Below are 20127 nucleotides of genomic sequence, written 5' to 3' on the forward strand. Positions count from 1 at the left end.
ATCCAGGAGCTTAGTGAACATGATACAGGCTGTAGGAAAAGAAATTGTGTTGTTAATGTAAATTCTATCCAGATAAGTTTGACTTTATCCATCTGCTACAAGTTTCCTATGTGATTCAAGTTGAGGCTAACTTAGAGGTACACTCAGCACTCGCACTTGAAACCGAAAATCTCTGGGAGCTGCAGAGACAGTATGTTTAGCGCTACAAAATGCCTGATAGCCTGAAAGAATCAAGCCCTAGCTGCCTCAAATCAGGTACCCCAAATGACTGAAAAGTCTAGACAGTTTAATTTTGTCTCCACTCTTCTATGTCACGTATGTGTTGGAGGAGGAATCAATTAATGCTTATGAAACAACTGGATGTTTCAAGAATCCATTTAAATGGTGGGCTTGAAATCACTGTAGGGTTCATTGTGATTCAAAAATTATTGAAATGCTGAAGGCCATGTGCTTGAAAACTGGAAGAAAAATAACAAATGATTGTGTAGTGGTTCAGCACTAAATGTTCCCTGAACTGGCTAAGACAAAGGGACTTTGGGGGGGGGGGGGGAAATACCATCTGGTGTATAATGGTGCATACTCCAAAAAGGGTGGAGTTTTGAGGCAGCACAGGAGTGTCAGTGTCTGTTGTTTCCTCATTTGCGAGTGTTTGAGTTTGCAAGTCTTGTTATTCTTTTAACGCTGTTTTTCTACGGTACAGAAAGCATTTACTTAACAACAGTGTGTACTTACTGTTGCTGCTATGTAACTTTAACTTGATCTGCACAACTTACTATTCCACATTATAGTATTAGAACATTTACTCGGTTATTTATGTGAACTTAGAACAGAAAGGTCTATTTTCTCCTTAAGTTACATAGGTTTTGGATTTTACTCAAGCTGGCTAATTATGGCAACCGAAGCTTTCTTGCATTCATTTAAATTCCTGCAATACATTATTTTAAAAATAAATTATTTTAAAGAGAAAGAGCAGGAATATAACGTTCAGGTCTCATTTGTGTCTTGTTTATTAAATTTTGTAATCTGCTGAATGTTTCTGGACTTAATAAATACTACACTGTGCATGGCTACATTAGAGCATCATTTTGCTAGAAAGTCTGTTTTCTGCTGTAAATTTACAAACTGTTTTGCTTTACTTTTGTTGTTCCAGCTGTTTTTAATTAATACTCAGATGTGGGCAGCATCTGAAGGTTAGTCAGCTTGCTGACCCAGCTCTGTTTCTAGTAGTATGGCTGCTGTGATGATTCAAAAAGCTTTCAGAAAAGGTCCAGAAAATGTGTCTCTGTCCCCATGACCATTACTTTCTAACCATCCCGTCCCTTTTGCATCTGGAGTGGTGAACAGCGTGCATATACCTGTTAAACACCAGCTTACAACTTACTGTAGTATTATGGAAGAAAACAGTATTTTTAAGAGGGCTGTTAAGCCCTGATCATGCACTATTGTGAAAAGAGTGAAAATCAACTTTAAACACTATTTCAAAGGTAAAATGATTTTCAATTTGTGGCCGAATAGTATGGTTGGAACCAAGACATGCTAGGGCTATATACTAATAGATTTGGATGCTTAATTTTAAATTATATTTCAGGATATGAATTTGCATTTCTCTGCTTACTCAACTCAGAATGTAGTTTAGCCAAAATAAAATATTTAAATCCATTTTATGCCTTCCAAATGTAGTCGCTGCCACGCGAATGAGGCCAAATAACTTTTTGTGGGCCTTGAGAAATCAAATTTAAAAGTTAAAGTCTGCAGTTTTCCCTAACATAGCAGTTAATTTTACTTAGGATTTTGCCATGCATGTTCTTTATTGAAGCACTTCCAAGAATTTTGTTCCCACAGAGCCCCCCTAAGTCTGACTGTACGCTTGAGTATTACCGTGTATTACCATCCAGAGATCTGTAGTTACAATCTACTTCATGTACGTACGTTATATTGGATCGCTGTATATATCCGTGTGTAATACAGCAGGACTTTAAAAAAAAAATCATTAAAAATAAAGGATTGTTTGGGTTTTATTTTTTTAAGCTAAAGACATGGCTTCACTGATCTATTGATTGCCTTTTCCTTGTAGCATAAAGGAGTGCCATGGGTTGCCTCTTATAAATGGACAGAATTGTGACGCTTACGCAACAGTCTCTCTTGTGGGGCCTTCCAGGTAAGATTTCAGTATGAAATGAATGAATCCAAAATGCTGTGATCTTAAACTGGAAAAGAAAGTCATAGGTTTTAAACAAAATCTTCAAAATATAGAACAATCTTAAAATGCTTTATGCGTATATCACGTCTTCCATTGGTACTGTACTGTCCCCTTCCCTACCATACTCTCAAGATTGTGAAGGTGTTTGGTCTGTGTGAATGGCCTGCACTAGTCATGAACCACTTGTCACTTGGTTCATTCTTTCTTCTCAGGTTTTGTACTGGATTCTTGATATCTGCACTGTACTTCCTATTCATTTTTGTCAAATTCCTATATGGGATGATACAGTCAGTTGCTCACCCGTCTTCCTCTGTTCCCTGTTCTTCATAATGTGTGAGTTTCTTTGCAGTAAACGTGTAGCAACTGGGAGGAAGCAAGAGAGTAGAGGTTCTGGTGAGACCTTTCTAATGCCGGCACCTTCAGGATGCTACTAAAAGTCCCCACAGTTTAAATGCTTCCTTTTTTTGGATCAGTAATCCTGAATAACTGTTGGGGTCTTTCTTAAATGAAAAACCCCATATCCCACACATTCACTATCCACAAGTCCCTGCCCAGTAGCATCTAAAGTAAGCTAGGTTTCAGTTGTTTCTTTTTTGCAACATCAAACCTCAGTTCATCTGCTTTTTCTGGTGCCACCATGAGTTTAGTATCAGAACAACTTGTGCGTTTTAAAGAATTTGGAAGGATTGTCCCTGAGTAAGCTCTGAATGAATGGGGCATTTCTTCCTCCTTGGTAATACATGATCACGTTTTTTTTAGGTTTGGGTTGGTGTTTTTTTGGTGGGTGGTTTTTTTTTTTCTTTTGGTTTGGTTAGTTGGGGTTTTTTTTAACAGGACTAGGGAGATTCAACCATTATACCTAGAAGGCATGGTCTTACTTGCCAAAGAAGGTAAATTGACATACGTTTCCTGTTTGAGTCCTGTGATACAGATGGAACTGGGCGAATGTTGGTCCCACACAATATTTACCCTGTTGGTATGGGAATATATGTGCAAATCTGACAGAAATTCCTTGTTAAGATTTTCCAATCTCACACATGTGTGACTCATGTACCATGACTGGAATATTTACATGGCCAGCGCCTGAAAATAGTTAGTCTAGGACAATTTTTGTTCTCCCTCGTCTGTTTTCCCCCCACGTTTTATACTTGTTTCTTTTAGAAAGCATTATTATACTATCATAGCCCTTTACTAACTAAATAAGAGTGTACTCTTTTTTCATAAAATGTGTGAAATTTTAAAAACACTTATATAAAACACAAGGGAGTGGGGAGCAATTGGGTTTTTTGACCCTATGCTATTTAGCATCTAGTATTAGCAGCAATTCCTTCCGAAGGAAACATTCGGAGGTTTGGTGTAAGCCTCTGTCTGTAAAGAAGGTAGTGGGTATTTCCCCGAGAAAAGAGGGTAGGAAAACCAGAAATTGGCAGCTGAACAAAATGAGGAAAACTATGATTGTAAGCTGCAAGCAATAGTAAAGAAATTGTCTGCAGACTTAAGTTTTAAATGCTTTAGAAAATTGTTGATACATTTTACTTGATGTGTGTAAATTATACTCATTTGTGAAATGAAATACAAACTTTGCATGATTAACTAGATACAGCACTTGAAACTAACTTCCCAAACTGTATTGTGAAGATGAACTAATTTTATTTTAAGATTTTCTTCATTGATCAAAGTGATCTCTCAAATGACAAAAAATGTTTTAACTTAAATGCATGGGTCCTTCTTGACAGTAGAATGTCTTTAAAATTGTGTGTTTAAGTTGTCTATGGTAAAAATTTTACCACATTGGAACAGGAATGACCAAAAGAAGACCAAAGTAAAGAAGAAAACAAGCAATCCGCAGTTTAACGAAACATTTTATTTTGAGGTAACTTTTTGTGTGGTATTCTGCCTGTTTATCTATTTTATGCAATGCTTCAAATATTTTTAAGCAACCTGTATAGCAGTACCTAACACAGAAGGGTCTCTTCAAGCAAATTGAAGAGCTTTTACTAGCCTCTCAACTGTGAGTAAATGACAAATTTATGGGGGCTGCCAGACAGTATTCCCCTTCAATTGCTATGTGAAAAATTACTTCCTCACAAGCACATATCTCAAGGTAATTCATTACCTTGAATCACTTTATATAGCGTCTGTTGCCGTCAGGAGTTCTGAGAAAACTTTAACCTATCCTGTGGAATTCAATTTAAATGTTTTTCAAGAACATTGAGCCAACATCATCCCCCCCCCCCCTTATTTCTTTTATAAAACAATGTAGCAATTATACCCCAAAAAGGCTAATTTTATGATTTTATTTTAAAAAAAGTTAACTTCTTGGTTATTTAGGATTAGATTTCAATTCTATGTGAATTACCCTGTAATAACCAAATTAGGAGTTTTAATTTTCATCTGATTTGGCTCTGTAATAAAAACTACATTTGCATTTAAGCATACTATACTGTTCAGCTGAGAGGTGGAAGTAGTACAACTATTACATGTGCCTTAAATGTATTGTAATGTACTGTGTTGATGTAGACCCTGGTCCTGCTGTGGGACTTCACTGAGAAATTGTTCCATACTTATAGAGTATCAATGTATGGCGTGTGTTTCAGTTGACGTGCTCAAAATAATGAATGTAATTTCTTAGAAAGTGAGATACTAGGATAAAAATGTGTTCCAAATTGCTCAGATAACTTTATGACTTAGGACTTATTGGAGTTAAACTAAGCATGCAATCAGTCAAGAAATTAGGAAAATTAAAATAAGAGGTTACAGTTGTGGTAAAACTAGGGCAAGAAGAGTGGCCTTCTTATTTGTTCTTTCCTTAAACATCTCAGAACTAACTTTAATGCTTTCTTGGGGCTCATGCTGAAACCAAAGAAGTTCTTGCCAGTTTCATGCCATGCTTTCTCCTTGTTTTTTTCTAATAGATCTATACTATAATTCCCTTAGTGTTCATGGCGGAGCTGATACCTTCTTGACCCATTTTTCACCTGCTTTCTGTCAAAAGGCAGTTTGTTTGGTGAAGGGAACTTTTTCCTTTTTAAAAGGAACCGTAACTATTTACCAGTGTTAAAGAGGCAGGGTTTTCTTTGGGTTTTGACATTCATAATACAAAAGTAAAAAGTGTGTTAATAGGAGGAATTTACTTGCAGGTAACCAGGTCCAGCAGTTACACCAAAAAGTCCCAGTTTCAGGTGGAAGAAGAAGATATTGAGAAACTAGAAGTCAGGTAAGTTATGTAGATTAGAAAGTGATTTATTATTAATAGACCATAATATTTTATCACCAAGATAATAAAGAAAGGTTTTATTTTAGTGTAACTCCAGAGAATTACTGATGAAACTTGTAGAAAAGATCCTCCTAATATATAAAACTACTCAAATTTTTAGGTGTGTTTCTTACTGAAGATAAGGAATTTTGTTTTTAAGCAAATAGTGGTAGAGTCTATCTAGCAGCCTAAACTTGTTTCCTGTGCCTGTGAGTAAGAAGGTGTGAGGACCTCCTATATCAATATATATTAGTCTGGGCAGAATATTGGTAATAGAACTTGTACTGCATGATAGTATGGTTTCATAGTATTTCATATACTATTATTTCATAGTATGTAATATACTAAGCCATATAGTCTGTGGTTTCAAATGTAGTTGGCTGTTGTAATAAAAACAGAGGTAGAAGCCCCTTATGAGATTCTTATAGTTTTGCATTACTTCTTAGAGGAGTATTTGTGTTGCATCCCTTCATTGCAAATACAAGGAATACTTTAAAGTATGTTCCCCTTTTCTGCTCCATTACTCTTAGAGCAGGTCTGTTTGTATTTGTGATATGTAGTTAAAACAGTTAAGAGCCCCTGTCGTCGGTTTTTTTTCTTTATTGTGCTCGTGCGCATACATGCACCAAATCTGCTCAATGGCAAAAAGTCTTCAAGGCTAGCATGTTTCCTAACAGGCATCAGAAGAAGAATTTAGTGGTTAGTTTTAAGAGCTGTTATAGAACTAAATTTGTATGTGCATTTTTAACTATTAGCTTCATGAATACCTTAATTAGAATTATGTATTTCATTATAGCTGCAAACATATTTAGAAAAATAGTTGTGCCCCAACAAATCTAGTATTAATTTTTTTTGTTCTTCTTAACAACTGCTGTCTGTCAGAAATGTCAGAGAGGTAAGAAGTAATAGAAAAAAACCCAAGGTGCATGTCTGGAGTCTGTGATACCTTTTGAGGTTGTAAGCATACAAGCTGCTCTTTGGAAAACAAGCGCATGTGTTGGTGTGGCATTGCAGTGTGCCAAATTTTAGCAATTAAATAGGGATATGTGAATATATTGGTTTAAAAGTTCACTTGAATTACCTGAGAAGAAATGTGCACAGTTTTGGGGGTGGAGACTGCTCAGAAAACATATATGTTGCCAATATCACTTTCATTTACTGATGCAAGGTCTGCGAGTCTAACTCACTGTTTGTTTCTTTATCTGTTCTTTATGGGTTAATAAGCCACTCGTTTGGTTCTTCTTGATTTAATTAGAATGGAGTGAAATTTCTAACATTTTCCTGCCTGCATGCATGTGGATTAGTGCTGTAAGGCAGTTACTGTTAACTTGAAGATTTTTATTTCTCTCTGGGAGAAAAAAAATTAAGCAATGTTCTTATTTTCAGGGTTGACCTATGGAATAATGGAAACTTGGTACAAGATGTCTTTCTGGGAGAAATTAAAGTTCCTGTGAAGGTGTTAAGAAATGATTCCTTTCAAGCATGGTGAGAAATGGTGGCTCAGAAGTGAATTTGCTTCTGTCTTGCAGGTCTTCCCGTGCAAAGGATATGTTTTATTGTAACTATCCATTAAAATATGTCTTCCTGGTCTAGTCTAGGTAAAACATCTTTCTAGAGAGTTTCCCTGCTCAATAAATTAACCTTGCCAGAGGGTACATTTAGCTTTTCTCTTCCCCCAGTCTGCCTGCTCCCATGGAATAGTTCATGCATTTGAGGGGAAAATGTAGAGACTGAAGAAAAGGAAAACTGAGCATAACTATCTTTCAGTCAGCTTGCTGTATTTTAGTGATCTGTGTATACTTGTCAGCCTAACCAGCAAACCTGGAACTTCTCAGAATTGTATCGCTTGTAATTAAATTCCAAACCCAGACTTCCAGAATGACTGATGAAGAGTTCAGTTAATAATAATAAAGTATGGTGCTGCTCCTCCCCCCTCCCCCCCCGCCTCCTTTGGGGAGGTTCAGAAAGTATCTTCTGGAACCAACCCATTGTCATTTCAGGGGAGCAGGCACAGCAGTTTAAAAGCTGGAAGTGTAAGGTATGAAGGGAATTCGGAAAAGACAGACCTCTGCTTATAAGAGCAGCAACCTTCCTTCTGAAGCTCTTGCAAGCAGGAGTCAATCTCTAGCCCCTTCACTGTCCCAAATGCTTAGCAGCAAGAAGTGATGAGTACAATAAATTCAAATGCTTCAAAGTGTGTAGAATATTCTGTTTCTAGTTGGGTAAATAGGAACTAAGTGGAACACAGGTCTTGGCCAGGAATCATTATGGCTCTGCTCCACATATCCACTTCAGGCTCTAAGTGTCTTGGACATGTCAAAGTTGAATTCTTAGTCTTAGTGTTTGAATGTGATCTTAAACATAACAGTTTGTGTCATTATTTTCAATTTTTTACATGGTGTATTGCAGACAGAGGTTTGTTCTGCCAGGGCTCTGAACTGATCAAAAGCTGTATGACCGTATTAACACAGTGACAAGCCTCCGTTAACAGCCTGCTAAGAGAGGGTTATATTAGCATGGGCTCATTACCACTGACCACTGTATTGTGTGTGTTTAGCTTCATGAATTGACGTGACTCATGTCCAGTTCACTTGAAGCATAGATAGAGAGGTTTGTGTCTGCTAATATACTTTGTAGGCATACCTTGTATTGAACATCCTCATATCCAGTTATGATCTGTTTTTCAAAAACAGTTCTGTCATTAAAAATAACTTACTTTTTTAATACTATTACTAATTTACATAAAATATTTTTTAATATATCTGAAATGCAGCAGATAAAACAGTATCGCTAGTACTAAAAATTGGGAAAATAAGTCTAAGAGTCATGCTGTCAAGTAGAAGTTCTCCTTGTAAATTGGTTTTACTTTGTTATTAGCGTGCCTTCATGGGCAATGCGTCTGATTATGAAAAAAAGACTGATCTCCTGATTGTTGAAGTACAAATATAAATGACTACAAAAGAATATTTGAAGATACAATTCCAGTTTGTTGGGCTGAATGTTGAAACTGTATTGTGACACTACTTAAACGCTGTTAAATTTTTTGTAGGGCTGCACCTCCTGTTGGAATACAGTTGAACTACAGCAAATGCCAATGAAGAATTGGTTAATATATTTTGTATTGAGAGTAGGAAAAAAAGCACAGTTTTTTTCCTTTAATCTTACTTGTTTCTCAAGAACGCAGCCTGTTAATATTATGTATTTTTACTGATTTCAGGCTAGACCATTTAAGTTCTTGACACTAGCTGTTCCATCTGCAGTGTCCAACACCCTAAGTATAACCTAAATGTAAAGTGAGCAGGTCCAACATCATTTTTAACTATCCTGCTATCCTGGTTGGGTTACAAGAAGTATATCCTATTTCACTGTTTGGAAAGATAAGAGAAAATAAACGTGTTTTATTATATGCTAAAGGTGCATCAAATGCTGCTCCTTTTTTTTTCTTTTGTCTCTCAAGTTTTTTTTATGTGAATTTTATTGCCAGTTTTCAGACTCAGTTTATGTATAATAAAATAATTAAATATGATACTTTGCTTTATTGTAGAATTAGTCTAATTAATTAAATGTGAATCTAATATTTTAGAATTGCCCTGTTGCTTTCAGGTACTTACTTCAACCAAGAGAAAATGGAAACAAGTCTTCTAAAACTGATGATCTGGGATCACTTAGATTAAATATCTGTTATACTGAAGACTGTGTACTTCCTTCTGAATACTACACTTCTCTAAGAAACTTGCTGCTAAAATCACCAGATGTTCAGGTACTTCTGTTGAAAATTTCTTTCTAAATGAATTATGCATTCCTATATGAGACTGTGAATTATGCCTATTTAGAGAATTTTTTTGTTCCTTTGCATGAATTACTTCTATCACAATCAGATGAGCAGCTTGTAGGGTGTTTAATTCTGCTCCAAACTACCAAGATTTTCTTCTTATTTTAGAAGAACCAGCAGAGACAATAAAATAACCTGTGCTGTATGAGTGGAAGAGATAAAATACTTTCTTCTTCCTGGTTGCTCTTTTCAGCATTGTCTTTTCCCACTGGCTGTTGGCCCACTGGATTTAGTGGTTTTCCAGGGCACTGTTGGCACTGAAGGGGCACCACCTTTACCAGAAGTGGGCTGCTTCAGAACTGATTACTAATTCCACTACTCAATTGCTTCTGTCTTCCCCAGTATGGTAATCAGCATGACTGTATTTCTCACATGGACGTGGTGATGAAGAGGGGAGTGTAGTAGATGGTTAGCATAGCATTGAGGTGGGAATCAAGTTATAGTAACCAGGCTTTATATTCCTAGGTCTTTTGTAGCCTTTCTTCACTTCAGTGTTGGTGAAGTACTGGCAGAGGAGAAGAAAGGTAAAGAGGAAGCAGATTATGACTAAAATTTTTGGTAGCCTGTATTCAAATACTACTTCACTGGAATTCAGAAAGCACTGAGTATGAAGGTAGCCGCAGGCAGCAGCTGTCTTCTTTACCTAAATGAAATAACTTGATCAGGTTTTGTATTGAAATTCCCAACCGTAGAATGGCAACAGACACTTTAGAAGTGTGAGAACTATGAATTTTAATGCGCTCTGATTATAGTTTAAAAAGTCCTATAAAGATCTATGACATTATAGCAAAGCAATTGCTTACTGCCTCTTACGTGGATTTGTGACAAAGCCATAGTCTAACCCTTCAGGGAGAATAAGAAGGGTGAGTAGATGCTGAATTTCATTCTTAAGTATAGAGTAGATAATACCAATTTTCAGGTAAGTATGTCTGTAGAATGGAAACTTTAATTGCCATGTTATACAGCAAATGTTGGAACTTCCTTTTAAGAAGTTATGTCTATAGTCTTGTTAGGTTTGTTCTGTACTTTGCCAAATAGATGAAGAACATTTAAATAGTACACTCATGATTTCATATTCTGCTTTCTCACAGCCGATTTCTGCATCTGCTGCCTACATTCTGAGTGAAGTTTGTCGAGACAAGTATGATGCTGTTCTGCCTCTTGTACGATTATTGCTACACCACCATAAGCTAGTTCCGTTTGTTGCTGCAGTGGCAGAACTAGATCTGAAGGACACACAGTATGTATTTCATGTTTAGTGATGTCATGCCTTTTAAAATTCTTCTTAGAGTTTCAGAGGGCTTCATGATACAACATTGATAAGTAAGCATGTTGAATTTCTTTCATTATGTAAGACTGACTAAATACATTCATCTTTTAATGCTAGTTTATAAAAACATTCATTAAAATCACATTAAAGCTGGGAGTCAGAGTTAATGATTGTGTCCTATTTGGTAAAATTTTCTTGGAGCTAGTGTGCAGCCAAACATAGCGAGCTAGTGTGCAGCCAAACATAGCAAGCTAGCAGTCTAGAGTTGTGTCTAAGAGCGCATCGTTTTTATTTTAAAATGTCATAATTTGGCCACTTCAAATTTTACTGGTCATTAGATGGGTACTTCACATTTTTAAAATTGCTGAGAATCTTACCCCTTTTCCTTTAGTATGTGAACTTAAATGAGGGGTACTCTTTTTCTGGAAAGATGCCTTGTGAGTAGGTGCATGTCCTCCTGCATGCCTTGGAAGTAGCAAGCACAGGAGTTGTTCCAAGTAGCAGTGTATGGCCTGTGAGTTTGCAGCTCTGTGGTTAGGTGAGAAACGAAATGAGTAGTGGCCACTGAGGTGCCGAGTCATGTCCTGTGGAGATGTGTAAGGGATTTTGTCACCACAGAGTGGTTCATTTCAAAGCTGACTTTTTCCAGATTTAAGTAAGGTAATACAATTTTAACTGTGTAGAAAGAGGTGACTCATGGAAAATAATTTTCTCAACTGCATTTTAGTACACACATTCCTTTCTGTTATAATTGAACTGTAACAAAGAAAGATTAAACTAAGTCTCTCGGATTAGAAGGATTTATTTTGCACAGCTGGCTTTCAGTTTTTTTCAACAGCTGTAATGAATAAAAAGCATAACCCTACATTAAATATGTTTTGGTTAAAGTGTCTGTGTTTCAGTGTAGTGTAGCAGTATGCTATTAATTGTAGGTCTAAGATTTTTTTTCAGGACTACTGGAGGAAGAATTGTTTATTAGTGAGGTACAAGTCTTCATTATTTTTTTAATTCTCTCCATTTGTTCTTTTTCACATTCAGCACTGGATTAGAACTTCCTTTGTCTAAAATGTCTTGGGCTTTTCCTTATGGTTTTATTTATGTTCCTGGTTTTGGTAATAGCTGTAATAATATTCTTGTTTATTCTTTCTTTTTCTGAGTTCATTGCAAGCTGCGTATCTAGATTCTGGAATTCCTGATGGAAATATATGACAAAATGTTTTCAAAAAATTAAGGAATAGCAAGATAAAGTATTAATCTGATTTAGTAACTGAGCTTATTTTTTCCTGTTCAAATAAGAGGAATTCTTTTGTTACAGAGAAGCAAACACAGTCTTCAGAGGCAACTCCTTAGCAACTCGGTGTGTAGATGAAATGATGAAAATAGTGGGGAAGCACTACCTAAAGGTTACTTTGAAACCTGTTATTGATGAGGTAGGTTATCCTACTGAAACTGTTTTCAGGACACTTAGCCCCCTGGGGTATCCTGTGTCTTTGGTTGGCATTCTTCTTACAGCTCCCCTTGTGGTAGTAATCGCTCAGTTGGAATTCTAGAGGAAAGTTAAACTGAGCAATAATTGGTTTAGTGGGGGGAGCTGCTTTTTGTTATTTATGTTCCAGATGCTTGAAAATAAAGTCAGTGATGGTTGCTCCAGCCTCTCTAACACATTGCAGAATTTACCCATATGATGCTTTATGTAACTGATCCATGTAAAAAGGTACACACAAAAGTGAGGATGATAATTGCATGATGTTAGGGATCATTAGAACCTATTTAGAGTTTTACCTCTAAATCTAGGACAGAATCTGATTTTGAATAGGTGCATTTCTATGCTTTCTGTCTGAAAAATTGAACTCCTAAAGTTTTGTTTGTTTGTTTCAGATATGTGAGTCTCCTAAACCCTGTGAAATAGATCCTGTCAAATTAAGAGAAGGGGATAATGTAGACATGAATATGGTGAGTTTCCTAATCTGTTTTTTCTAAGTTAAACTTTCTCAAAATCTGATAGAAAAACATTTTTAAGAGCAGCTCTGTGTAATGGAAAAGGAGTAGCTCACGGTAGCAGTATAATTCTCTGATTTCAGAGTAAACAAAGAAAAAGTTGTATTTTCTTATTGCTGTTTACAAAAACAGCAAAGGAAAAGTCCAGTGGAAAATGGGACAGGGAGGAGAAACTAAACAGAGGATTACAGTCTTCCTTACTGATTTATTGGGTGTTATGATTCCTGATGTTTTGTACTCAGCATCTAGATGATGAAGTAGCTTATTAGGACTGCTTTAACACTTGTCATCAAAGTTTTGCTTGCTGCTTGCCTGTTACCAGAGAATGACATTTAAGGCAATAGTAGCTGCAACAAAATAAATTAATATTCACTAAGTATCCATGGGAGGTGCTCCTTCCCTGTAACAAGTTGTTGTCAATTTGCAAAAATGGGTTTAGATAGGTAGTTGTATATTGCCAGACACTGCTTATATACTTTGATTTAAGTGAATATCATTAAACTATCTTTTAACACTGCTAATCCCATATAAATATTATGAGGCTTTTAAAATATGCACTGTACTCAAATACATAATTGAATAGTCAGGCAGTGTTTTGAAAAAAGGAATTAGTGTTATGTTTGTGTTCAGGAAAAAAACCATAGAAATATGCCTGTTAATGGTCTGAAAAAATACCTTTTTTCGTAATTACAGGAAAATCTACGCTATTATGTAGACAAAGTATTCCGTGAAATTGTGCGGTCAAGTATAAGTTGTCCTACCCTAATGTGTGATGTTTTTTATTCTTTGAGGCATCTGGCTGCCAAAAGATTTCCAAGTAAGTGTTCTCTAAAAACTTGTGAAAATGGTGTTTGGAGTGAAGTACTTCTGCAGTTGCCTTATGGGACTTGTTAAAATTCTTGCTTGTCCAAAGCTGTCCCCTGAACTTCTTACCTTGACGATTAGGCATTTGTTTTTCTGTCAATCTGTAAGTTAGAGTAAAGCCTTGTAGTCAATCAGCAAGAATTTTGTATTTTCTGATACAAAAACGTAGTGGGTCAGAAACACTGCAAGACAGTCAAATAAGTCACCAACAAAAATAGGAGATACTAGAAGTACAAGTAATACAGGACGTGTTTTAGTTGAAAGATATGTAAAATTTTGAAGAGCTGATCTGTTTATTGCTTCTTTAGAAGCAAGGTGTAAACTTGAAAACAAATTCAGTATTTACATCTTACCTACATGAATTGCAACGTGTTAACTATGACTAGCACATTCATAACTTCTGTCCAGCTTTACTATTTATGGGGAGTTTTGGGGAGGATGGTTAATATAAAATATATAATGTGTTTCTAATGTGACCAGTATTAGAATAGTTTCATTCTTTCAGAGTGCTTTAAATATAGGAATAATGTGGTAGGTCTGAAATACTCTTATACTTCAGTCAATTAAAATCTAAAATGTCATATAGCTACAAAGGAAGAATATACCTCTCGTAATCTGGAACCTTTCTCTGATTCATGTTTGTCACTGGAACTGATGCCATAAATACCTCTAGTTAAGGTAGTCCTTTCAGAATAGCTAACTTCCCAGGCAGGTCAGATTGAGGTGGTCATTAGAGTAAAGATGTGATCCCACTATATTTCCCAGTGTAAAGGTGGTAAATATACCCAAAATATTAAATGAGAAAATCCTCATTTACAGCAATCAAATTATAGAGCACCATGATTTTATAATGCAGCTCAGAATTGGAGTTGAAGTTGTTCATATGTGTTGACTGCATTTGTTGTGCAGCATTAATATGTTTTAGTTGATCAATGATTAGCTTTACGGGTGAATAAACCTCATGGCCCCAGTGTTTAAAGGCAACTGCTACAGTATTTTCTCTTTCGGTTCAACGTGCATACAGCTGTACATAATCAACACTGTGTGTAAATGCTTGCAATAATCTTATCATTCCTATTAGTGGAGCTGATGAGCCAGTTTTATGAGAACAGAACTTCTTTTCAGAGAATTAAACCTTCCATTATAAGTAGAATATTTCTTACCATGATCACCTTCCTCATTTCATGCACTTCATTGATTTTTCTATTCTGTTTTAAAATACAAATGTCTCCTCTGATGTTATCTTCTTAAGGATTTTTATGTTGACTGTCTTCATTATTTCCTATTAAGCTTAGTGCATGTTACATTTCATGGTTTTTCTCTGCAGATGACCCTCATGTACAGTATTCTGCAGTGAGCAGCTTTGTGTTTCTTCGTTTCTTTGCTGTAGCCGTAGTCTCACCTCATACTTTTCATTTACGACCTCATCATCCAGTAAGTTTCGTGAAGCTTTGTTCTGTTTTATTCATAACAGTCAGATCTGTTTATCTGGGAAGGCGTAAGTTACTTTCAGCGGGTCTGTGACTGGGAAATAAAATTATTAAATGTCTCTAGGTTGAGGTTTCAATTTTATACCTCACCAGAGGAACTAAGACATTTAAAGTTCTTTAAACATCAAATTTCTCAGTCTTTATGAGGTGTTATCAAATGATGTACAACAGCTATTGATATTAAAGACATTGTGCCTTTTTTGGGAATGTGCTGCTGTGTTAGAATAGACATGACTGAGGGGTCTTTAAGGCATATGCCTAAACTGCTTTGGTTCCTTCCACCATGGAAGTTAAATATCCAGATGTCACTTCTAAAAAAAAAAAAAATTCCATTTGTGTCTTAAACAGAGGTTGTAGAGTTATCCAATGGTTGGTTTGCGTACTTATTCTAGACACCACTAGTTGCAGTGGGTTGCCAAATCTTCCATTTTGAAATTGTCAAGTAGATAGGCATAAAAAAAAAAAAATCTTCAAAGACAGGAATATGGAGATAAGAAGAAAATACTGTATTTTCACATAAAATACAGAATATGCACGAAATAATCTGCTCCAGAGGTTATCTTCATTAGCTTATGTTAATTTGTGTTGTGCTTTTCTAAAGAAAAAAATCTTAACTCAAATTCATTCCTTTGATGTTATCCAGTTTGTTGAGTAAAAAGATCACAGGATTTTATCACTTGAGGATTAAACATTTTAAAGGGAGCAGCAAGGCCTCTTTCTGTGGCTGTGTTTATAATCCTGTAGTAAAATGCAAGCAGTGAGGTAGCAAACAAATTAGGCAAAAGCCTTAAAGACAAAGTTTTAAGTTCACTTTGTGTTACGAAAATTTCTACCGTTTGTTCAGCAATACTTCCATTACGTTTAGTGTTAAGTTTTGAATAGTTCAGAAGCATTAGATGTATAGTAACAATTACATGATTTGAGGTGTCTGAGATGTTTCATATGTAAAAATATTTTTCCAAGTACTAAAATTCTAGTGGTAGTGAGTAAAATATTAAACACTGTGTAGTAGCTTATAAAATATACATATATTCACAAAGTACAGGTGCTAATAGAGGACAGTACTGCACATGCATTTCTCCTCCATGGGCAAAGAAGAAAAGGAATGAAGATGTGTCAGACTTACTACATTGTGTAATACAATAATTTCTGTGACATTTTAATTTTTAAATCAAGGTTTTACGTGGAATTGTAAAACTCTGAATTCTGTTTCTTTATTTTAGGATGCACAGACTTCTAGAACATTAACTCTTATATCAAAAGCCATCCAGACTTTGGGGAGTTGGGGAAGTTTGACCAAAAGCAAACTTGTAAGGCTGTTAAAATTCTTTCTCATTTCATAGACAACATTCTTTGAAAGTTTATTTATGTCAATATACTTTTTCTTTCAGTCAAGTTTCAAGGAGATGTTTATGTGCGAGTTTTTCAAAACATTTCAAGAAGAAAAATTTACTGAATCTGTTAAAAAGGTACCTTTTGACTAGATTTTTTTTTTTTTTTTTTTATGATTGACGTATCTGATCAGTCTTAATTATTAGAATGTGGTGTTACTGTTTATTTTTTTTGCTAAAGAGAAAAAGAAAAATTGTGGTCCATTTCAGATGTTTAAAGAAAACCCCAAACATCCACACAATTGAATACTCAATAGTTATACATAGTGGAATAAGCTAATGTAGTTTAAAAAAAAATTTTTTTAAGCAGACTTTATTAGATCTGCTGTTTAGGAATTTAATTAAAGAAATCTTGTGTGTTTATGGGCATACCTTCTTACATTGTTCCAAGTCCCTGCAACGTATTTTCATTTCATCTGTTGCATAAAGTGATTATTCTGTTCTGGGAGAAACTGTACATGTATATTTCCAAAATAGCTTTTGGTTGTTCTGTGTTTCTGAATAGTATGTATTACCTGTGTATTTTCCTTAAGTTCCTAGATGATGTTTCCTCCACTGAAAGTAAAGAGCCCAGTGGTCTGAGTGAGCCAGTACATCTAAAAGAAGGGTAAATACATCTTGAGTCTATATTGTGCAAAGCAGAATTGACTTTACTGTTTTTTCATTGATGCCAACATCAGATTAATACTCATTAAAATGTTTGATACACTGTAGAAATTGTATTTGTAGTTTGTGATAATTCTTTGTTAATTTGCAAAATTATTTTAAACCAACAGCTGTAAACTTTCATAACTCATCTTTTAAATACTTTGGAAAAAATAATTAAAAGCAGCTTAAAACCTATTAAAGGCTGGCTGCATTTCTGCTACAATTCAGTATATGTTCTGCGATGGTTTATTCAGGATTGTGAAAGTCTATTTTAAAAGAACATAGTGATTTAATTTAGAATTAATTTGCATGCCGTTTAAGCCCAGCCAGTGAAATGTTCTGCCTCTAAAGTAGGGGGGGAAATTACCCTGTAATTGGAATACTTAACAGTAAATGATAGAATGCTCTTGTAAAAATTGAGGTGAAAATCACTCTAAGAAATGAGCTCTTTTTTTGGATGTTGATCAAGTACAGCTGATGAATTAATTCAAACAACAATTATGGGGAAAAAATACTTGTATTTACCTAAGAAGTAGACTCGTAGCAAGTAAAGATTCTTCTGTGAAACAAGCATCCAAATTTCAAACAAGGAAGAAATGTATCTCTTATTAAAATACTTAATAGAAATGAAGGAGACAATTGTAGTGGATAAACACTTAGTTCTAGCAATTTGGAAGTTAATCTGAATTATAAATTGAAGGCTGTTGCTAAAAAAAAAAAGTTTCCAGTGAGTACACTTAAAGTGTACTGAATACAGTTTTCGTCTACTCTTGCTACTGAATCGTGCTCGGCGTCATTTCATTTGTATTCAGTTTCTGATCCAGAGAAGGCCAAGTACATTCACATGTAGAAAGTGGCAGGAAGGAGAGCATCTTGTAGTTGGATACACCTTACTCCCTTTTGGGAAAATTTGGAGTTCTGAATCTGACTAAGTAAGTACCCACTCCAAATTTACTGCTACAAACAAGAGTCTGGATTGCATATTTTTCAAATTCCTTTCCTGTTTATGGAACCCTGTATGTAATCACCCTCTTGGGAGGTACTCTTGAAGGATCTATTTTGAACAGTTAGTCAATTTTTTTTTTTAATCTACAATGAAGTAGACTTTTATGTTGCTTCATGATGAGCAATAATGTGTTATCTCAATAAATGGTTTTGAAAGCTCTTCAGAAGACTAATGGTTGCATTTCATTTCATTCTGTCTGTACAGAGAAATGTACAAAAGAGCTCAGGGAAGAACTCGGATCGGTAAAAAGAATTTCAAGAAGCGGTGGTTCTGTCTAACAAGTAGAGAATTCACCTACCACAAACAACAAGGTAAATTACGTTTATTTTACAATTATTTTTATTTTTTCAATATTTTCTAAATGTTTGCATCTGATTTGTGCTTTTTAAAATGCATACATTTTTTCTTTTCCTGAAGTACCTATGATACATTATAGTTGCCTTTTCCCTGACTATCAGATGCTTCTGTCTGATTCATGTACATTTTCTCAATAATAAAAATGCATGTTTTCAAAACTTAACCTACAGTATCAGTGCACCGGGGTTATAAAACAGCTTTTTAAAAATTGTTTCACTCATCTGTTTACAATCTTTTACAGATAAAGAACCAATTTTCACTATTCCAATCAAAAACATTCTTGCAGTGGAGAAACTTGATGAGAGCTCCTTCAACAAGAAAAACGTGAGTCAAAAGATAGTTTATATGTAATTCTCAATGTGTTCTTTAAATAAAAGATTACAGTTAGCTTGTAGAGTTACTGAAACCTTATTACTAAACACTTCAGCAAAAAATCTTTTTTGGATCAGGAATAAAAAGCTGTATGCAATATTTCCAAGTACTCTGAACATGGAACTTAACCTTGATATTTGGATCTCTGTGCCGACTTTTCTGACTGATTTTTTATGACTTCTGTCCCCCTTTCCAAATTCCTGGAACAAAGGTTAAACCTACTGTGACCTTATTACAAAGCACTTTTACGTGAGGTATTAGTAGCATGTATTATATTATGTTCTACTAGAAATGTAGTATTACCAAACTTAAGTTTATCCCTTTTGTTGAGAACTTCCTACAGTACCTTCATCTGAGACAGTGTTCTGTGCTCACAAGCCTCATTCTGGACCGGTAACAAATTAGTATTTCTGTTGTTATTTCCATCAAAAATTATGATAAAAGTACAGCTGTTACTTAGGCTGAGGATGGGTAAAGGAGAAACTTCTGGGAATCTTCTGTTACTGTCAGGATGTGAAGCATGAAGTTCCCATTTAAAGATTTGAATGAGAAGGGCAGAAAATGCATTGTGTTCTAATTCTTTAAGGATTCTTTTTTGGATGAGGACATGGTGTAGGTGGATCACAGGGAGCTGTTTTGGTTTTTTTGTGTTTTTTGTTTTTTTTTTTTTAATTCTCCTAAATAGGGCTGCATAGTAAAATGAAAGAGGTGAAAAGCCGTCTTTTCTCCCTTTTCTCACTTTCTATCTTAATTTGGCTTTGTTGAATTGCCTGAGGTTTGAAATCTATTTTGACATATTCAAAGTTGCTCAATAACTGGATTTTTTTGTTACTGAGCAGAATAATATTGCATTTCTTCTACAGATGTTTCAAGTGCTACATGGAGAAAAGCCGCTCTATATCCAAGCAAATAACTGTGTAGAAGCTAGTGAGTGGATAGAAGCTCTTTGCCGGGTAACGAGATGCAACCAGAAGAGGCTTAGTTTTTACCATCCTTCTGCTTTTCTGAATGGGAACTGGCTTTGCTGCAAGGCTACAATAGAGAACACAGTGGGCTGTGCTCGTTGCACTGCGTAAGTTTGCTTCTCAAATGAAAATACATACGTTTTGTAGGACAAATAATGTATGATTCTCTATACAGCTTGAAAATCTGAAGGCAAGGCTTTCCCTGCCTACTTGAGCAAGTTACACTACTGATAACATGCCTTACTAATAAGGTCCAAAGTACTGGATTTTTCACGATTACTTTGTCAGCCGCCATATGAAATGAAGGTAACCAATTCAGCATGTAAATCAGCAGTATTGAATGGTTGATTTCTTTCCACGCAGAAGAAAAGATTTAATAGCTTAAACTTATTCAGATGCCAAGAAGAATGTGGAAATACAAAATGCTTAGGTCATCTATATGAAATAATTTAAATATCTTGCTGCAGAAAGCTCAGCC

General features: G+C 35.3%; 1 protein-coding gene across 3 annotated transcripts in view; it reads left to right on the top strand.

Moving 5' to 3' along the window:
* The window catches only part of RASA2 (RAS p21 protein activator 2), a 40035-nt gene extending 20242 nt beyond the window's left edge, over positions 1 to 19793 (top strand). For 2 of the 3 annotated variants that reach the window (XM_035895284.1, XM_035895285.1), the window contains 16 exons: positions 2075 to 2158; positions 4001 to 4073; positions 5341 to 5417; positions 6843 to 6941; positions 9060 to 9216; positions 10380 to 10528; positions 11874 to 11988; positions 12437 to 12511; positions 13250 to 13373; positions 14748 to 14854; positions 16134 to 16220; positions 16302 to 16379; positions 16835 to 16908; positions 18160 to 18266; positions 18554 to 18636; positions 19548 to 19792. In XM_035895284.1, the coding sequence (XP_035751177.1) occupies positions 2075 to 2158; positions 4001 to 4073; positions 5341 to 5417; positions 6843 to 6941; positions 9060 to 9216; positions 10380 to 10528; positions 11874 to 11988; positions 12437 to 12511; positions 13250 to 13373; positions 14748 to 14854; positions 16134 to 16220; positions 16302 to 16379; positions 16835 to 16908; positions 18160 to 18266; positions 18554 to 18636; positions 19548 to 19760 (1702 nt within the window). In that variant the 3' untranslated portion in view covers positions 19761 to 19792. Of the gene's footprint in view, positions 1 to 2074; positions 2159 to 4000; positions 4074 to 5340; positions 5418 to 6842; positions 6942 to 9059; positions 9217 to 10379; positions 10529 to 11873; positions 11989 to 12436; positions 12512 to 13249; positions 13374 to 14747; positions 14855 to 16133; positions 16221 to 16301; positions 16380 to 16834; positions 16909 to 18159; positions 18267 to 18553; positions 18637 to 19547 lie in introns of all 3 variants that reach the window. The other variant, XM_035895283.1, reaches the window with a different exon arrangement.
* Positions 19794 to 20127: the final 334 nt, after the last annotated feature.

Source organism: Egretta garzetta, unplaced genomic scaffold (assembly GCF_000687185.1).
Source record: "Egretta garzetta isolate BGI_Z169 unplaced genomic scaffold, ASM68718v1 scaffold425, whole genome shotgun sequence".
Classification (NCBI taxonomy): domain Eukaryota; kingdom Metazoa; phylum Chordata; class Aves; order Pelecaniformes; family Ardeidae; genus Egretta; species Egretta garzetta.